The 5,505-nt window shown below is 55.3% G+C and overlaps 1 protein-coding gene across 5 annotated transcripts in view; it reads left to right on the forward strand.

The window, feature by feature from the left end:
• Positions 1-5,505, forward strand: part of AK1 (adenylate kinase 1) — a 24,296-nt gene that overhangs the window by 17,132 nt on the left and 1,659 nt on the right. For 4 of the 5 annotated variants that reach the window (XM_025211232.1, XM_006029724.3, XM_025211234.1 and 1 more), the window contains 4 exons: positions 738-773; positions 2,208-2,371; positions 2,943-3,059; positions 4,477-4,668. In XM_025211232.1, the coding sequence (XP_025067017.1) occupies positions 738-773; positions 2,208-2,371; positions 2,943-3,059; positions 4,477-4,668 (509 nt within the window). Of the gene's footprint in view, positions 1-350; positions 495-737; positions 774-2,207; positions 2,372-2,942; positions 3,060-4,476; positions 4,669-5,505 lie in introns of those variants that run through there. The other variant, XM_006029723.3, reaches the window with a different exon arrangement.

The raw sequence follows: 5,505 nt of genomic DNA on the forward strand, positions 1-5,505 counted from the left end.
ACTTTCCTCCTGGTCCAGTACCAGGAATGGCCCCGAGCAGGCAGCAGCATTAGTGCCAGGTTTGGGGAGCTGGGAGATGAAGGGTACTGCAGTCCGCGGCTGGGGAGCGGGGGGTGCTGAATGAAGACACTTCCACAAGTAGGTCTGCTGTAGCACTGGTTTCTGGCCCCATTCGTGCTGGCCCCTGGGGAGTCACTCTGGATTTGGCCCCGGAGGAGCTGAGATCAGAATCCTGATCTCTTGGCTTTTATGAAGCGGCTGTGGCTTGGCTCCAAGCGTGTCATAGCAACCGTCTCCATAGCAGTGCACAGGGAGCTCCAACCACAAGATTCCAGCCTGGCCGCACAAGGACGCCACTGGCTCAGGAATCAACATGTGCTGAGCGGAAACAGCTCCGCCAGCGGGGAGGTGGGGAAGGCGTGCTGGAGCCAGGAACGGAGACATGGGGGCATCGTGCTCGTGTGTGCCCCACTCGCTGGAGCAGGCCAGCAAAGGTACCTGGGGGAGAGCAACCCCACAAGGGCTCACCAGGCTGCTGCCAGCCACACGGCTGCTTTTCCGCTCAGATTCAGCCCTCGGGAACTGGGTTTTCTTGCCAAGTCTGCTCCATTTCCAGGCAGCCATGGCCGGTTCCCTTAGGAGGGCCTCAAAAAGAGCAAGCCATCCCAGCTGACTGTCTGCTTCCTGTGATCTCCCTCAGACTGACTCTCTGCTTTATTTTTCCCCTTCTCCCATAGAAAAATTGAAGAACCACAAGATCATCTTCGTGGTAGGTAAGTTGGCACTTGGATCTCAGAAAGATCTGGGAAGTCCTTAGGGGCAGGGTGGCTGTGGAGGTGTGTGAGGCCAGGTTGTGTCTGCTGGGACCAACGTAGGGTTTTCAGCCAAGCTCTCCGGGGAGGGCAGTGATTTCCGAGGTCTGACCTGAGGTGCCATGCAGGAGCTCACAGAGGTTTCAGAGGGCAGGTGCTCAGCACTTTCGGGCAGTCAAGGCTCTTCCCAGCTGTCTCAGGTTGGGCTCCAAAAATCAAGGGGCTCATCTGCAAACGCTGGCTTTGGCCTCTCAAGGGAAGTCGTGTCCATCATTTAAAACAGGACAGGCGCAAATCCTTAGAGTGCACCTAGAGAGGAGGCTGGCACTGCATCAAGATGGCCTGGCAGGCGGGGAGGGCTCTTACACGTACCTGCAAAAGGCATCTGGAGACGGAGGGCCTCTCGTAATCCATCAGTAGGGTGCAGCAAGGCAAGAGCTCTGCCCGCGTGCCACCCATGTGCCTCATGCCTCACCTGGAGGGAGCCCTTTTAATCCCTGGCATCTTTCAGCTGTGACTGTCTGGCAAAGTGCCCACAAGCACCGGCTGCTGTGCGCATTACAGTTTTCTCCCCTCTTTGCTGCATCAAATACCTTTCTGTTATTACCAGCGTGGGCTAAATTAGAGTTGGTAGCAGAGGTTGGGGGACACCAAAGGAAGATGTCAGCTGAGGGCACACTGACACTGTGGGGGATAAGCAGACTTCGCTGCAACCTGGGGGGCCCTGCACGGATCTGTACTTCCCTGCCTTTCATCCCTGGGGGCAGTGGGCAGTCTAATACATAGTTTCTCAACCGGTGGTACGTGTACCTCTGGGGGTATGCAGGTACCCCAACCCTCTCTCTCTCTTGCCCTCTTTTTGTCTCTCTCTCTCTTTCACCCTCTTTTCCTCTCAAAACTATGGCAAAAAATTTGGTGCGCAGCGCATTGCCCAGTGCTTTAAATACCCCAGTGATAATTTGGTGTGCCAGGCATTGCACAGCACTGGGTTCAGCCCTTCTAGCTTTGAGCCACATCACCTCTGGCCCAGGTACATACTTGAGTTGTGCACCCCTGGTGTAAAAGATGGCAACCATACCCACACCAGATCAGACATCTGTCTTATCACAGCCTTATATACACAACCCTTCTTGCAACATATGGTACACATTAGTCTGTAAATATAAAATCCCCTGGAAAATTGAGTGTTGGGTTACTTATTAAAATTTTAAGAAGTTAGAGGGTACTTTCTACTTAAAAGGTTGAGAAACACTGGTCTAGTAGACTCTCTTGACCCCTCCTAGGTATCCCTGGGGATTACAGCTCTCAGTGGGGATTTTTCCTAGGAGGTATCAGGGCTCTTTTTCCTCCAGTTTCATCTTGCTTATGCATCTGTTGCCCTCATATGAATTCCAGGTGGGCCCGGCTCAGGAAAAGGGACCCAATGCGAAAAGATTGTCGAGAAGTATGGGTACACCCACCTGTCCACCGGGGACCTGCTGAGGGCAGAGGTTGGCTCCGGCTCTGAGAGAGGGAAGAAGCTTTCAGCCATCATGGAGAAAGGAGAGTTGGTGCCCCTGGTGAGTACAGGCTCTTAAATACAGTAGCTTGGAGGTTCCCAGTATACCTGTGCCTCTGTATGAGAGAGCCCAGTTCAGAGGCCACAGCAGGACCTCTCTTCTGGTGAGTGCAGTGCATTGTGGATATCTAAGACTGGCAGGCTAGTTTGTGGGGATGTTAGTAGAGCCCCTCTTTCCCAGATCCCAGAGAGTAGCTTAGGAAACTTGCTTCCCAGGAGACTAGTAGGTCCTGGTAGCTGGGAAGTAGGGCAGGTTAGGGTAGAACGCAAGGGAAGATCCACCTCTGAGCGGAGGTGACCGGATGCCAGGGTGACAGGCACAGTATAAAGGCCCAGGTGGATGAAAGAATCTCTTCTCCTTCCTCTCATGGTGCCTGCCGCAGTGAAGCAGCAGAGCGCTACGCACAACCCCTGGATCCTGTGAAATGACTTGGCTGAGCCCTGCTGCCACTGCGGCTTTGAGAAGGGGAGCCTGGAAGCTGTGGGGGATGGTGCAAAGCTGTGGTGAGACTGGAATGGGAAGCGCTGTCCCCAGCCCTGCCCTGAATGCCAGCATTTCCCTCTGCCCTCAGGACACAGTGCTCGATATGCTGAGGGATGCCATGGTGGCCAAGGCAGATGTTTCGAAAGGGTTCCTGATTGACGGCTATCCTCGAGAGGTGAAGCAAGGCGAGGAGTTCGAGAAGAAGGTGAGGCAGGGAGTTCCGGGACCTTTGGCACTCTTAAGAGGGCGGTGAGCCTTCCCACACGCTCTCTGGCAGCACACAGCCTTTACACTGAGAACAGGAGCCATGTGGGAGGAGAGCAGGGCTGCCTATGGCTCAGCAAGGGAACGTGATCCACAGGGCAGCTACAAGCAGCTTGTGCCGGCAGCAGTGGGAGCAGTTACACCCCCTTGCCCTCCACTGCCGCTCCAGAGAGCACCTGCTGCAGTCTTGGCAGCAATCACAGGCTGGGCAGGCTAGGGCTTGCTCTGTAGCTGTGTGGGAGGCTGAAAAGTCAATCCTGGAAGGCTCAGATTTGGGGGTGGCTCGTTAGGAAGATGGCATCTCCCCGGGAGAAGCTGAGGGCATGCCATGGCATGACATCAGCATTGTCTTAAGGCTGAGGTGGAGAAGGATCTGCTGTTGACTCTCGCCTTCCTGAATTACTCACTCCTCTGTTTCAGCTGGATGCCAGAGTCTTCCCTGCATCCTCTCCCAAACTGCCAGGATAGCATTGTCTTGAACTCCTAAACAACTGTCCTGCTCCACCATACAGGGGTTTGCACTGAGTCCTTTCAGCCTATCACTGGGAGGTGTTTGCAGTGAGAGTTCATACACTCGGGTGTCAGTAATCAGGTTAGAGTGTGGCCAGCTGTTCCATGAACTGTCCGGGAGTCTGAACTCGGAGGCAGGTCTCATAATTTGCCCTAGGAAAATTGTAACCTTGTTAGTGCCGGCCTGTAAAGTCTGGGGCGGAAACCCTGATGGGAAGGTGGTGAAGGATCCCTTCTGAAACGCACAGGACTGGCACATGGCGGCGCTGTGGCTGCTCTGTAGAGTCACAGCTGCAAAAACAATCCAAGATGGTCTTTTTTACCAGGCTCCGGGAAGGATGTGGCAGGGTGAAACCCATCAGGCAGGGTGGGAAGCAGCCAGGGGTCAACAAGCATGTGTAAAAGAAGTCAGCTCCATTGGAATGTCCCCCCATCACACATGCAACAGCGCGCTCAGGAATGGCAGCTGGCCAGGGGCACGGGAAGCCCCAAATTCCCTGTCTCTTTGCTTAGGAGTGGCTGGTGTGAATATCTATTGGTGCAGTCAGGGTCACACCTCCATTTTTGCTGCTCACTGAGTCAGATTGATAGGACAACTGCTCCAGCCCCACTCTCCCTTGCTGTCTTAGTTGGGGAGGGGGATATCTCAATAGCTCAGGCCCTAGTTATCCACTGTTCTTTGTCCCTAAGCCAGACAGTGCCCAGGTCCCAGAGTCCCCCTTTGGCCACCATCTAGGTTGGAGTGATGAAGGGATGGCTCCAGGCCCAGGCTGCAGCTGCCCTCAAGTCCCTGTGCTGCAGGACCCCTGGCTGGACAGATTGGTGGCCAACCTTCCTCTGCCCCACAGATCGGGCCCCCAACACTGTTGCTGTATGTGGACGCTGGGAAAGACACCATGGTCAAGCGCCTGCTGAAGCGGGGGGAGACCAGCGGTCGGGCAGATGACAATGAGGAGACGATTAAGATGCGCCTGGAGACCTACTACAAAGCTACGGAGCCAGTCATTGCCTTCTATGAGAGCAGAGGGGTTGTTCGGAAGGTGGGTCAGCCCTGGGATCCTGGGCTCCAACTGGGCCAGGGACAGACCCTGGGACTGTGACTGGCTTCTCCAGCCTTTCTGCCCATCACTATTGTACTGAGACCCTGCAGAGCCAGTGTAGGCTTGGCTGGCTCTGACCCAGTCGCCATCTGCATGTCTCACTGTCTGGGGATTCCCAGAGGCTGTGGGGGCAAGATGCACATGGAGAGGCCTCTGACCCCAGCCTGTCGCAGAGCACACGGTGTTTGAGGCTAATTACCAAGACTTCAATGAGGATTGGCCAAGAAGGAGGGGGGCTATTGAGTCATGGGCCCTAGGGAGGAAGGAGAAGCATCAGGGGGCTTTCTGAGCCCGATAGAGGTAGTTGGAAAGCTGCCAATGCCAGGAAGGAGGGGGAGCCTGGATACAGAGAAGAGTCAGGATGGGCTTGGAGGGAGGCAGGGAAGGAGGGGAGCAGACCTGGAGGAACAGGGGCTGCAGTGAGGTATGTGGTGGTGGTGGGAAGGGCAGGAGTTGCCCCCAAACCAATTAGGTAAGTGTTAAGTTATCACCCAAAGCTTCACAGGCTTCTCCAAGTCTCTGGGGGGCTGGTTCTTCACTCCGATGCCCCCTCTCCTCCCTCCCCACTCCAGGGCCCAAACCTGCGGGAATTTAAATCAGGCCTGAGATGAATCCCCTGGGAGTGCTCCAAGGAACAGCCCGCTCCCCCATGGAATGAGTCTGGGCTGCTGGGTCACTTGGCTCTGGGGCCCTGGGCCAAAGAAATCCCCTGTGCAGCCCCATAAACTTCATCAGAGTTACCCCCAAGGCAGGTTTTGGCCCAGTGTCCTGAGCTCT

The sequence above is a fragment of the Alligator sinensis genome, unplaced genomic scaffold (genome assembly GCF_000455745.1).
Source record: "Alligator sinensis unplaced genomic scaffold, ASM45574v1 scaffold388_1, whole genome shotgun sequence".
Classification (NCBI taxonomy): Eukaryota; Metazoa; Chordata; order Crocodylia; family Alligatoridae; genus Alligator; species Alligator sinensis.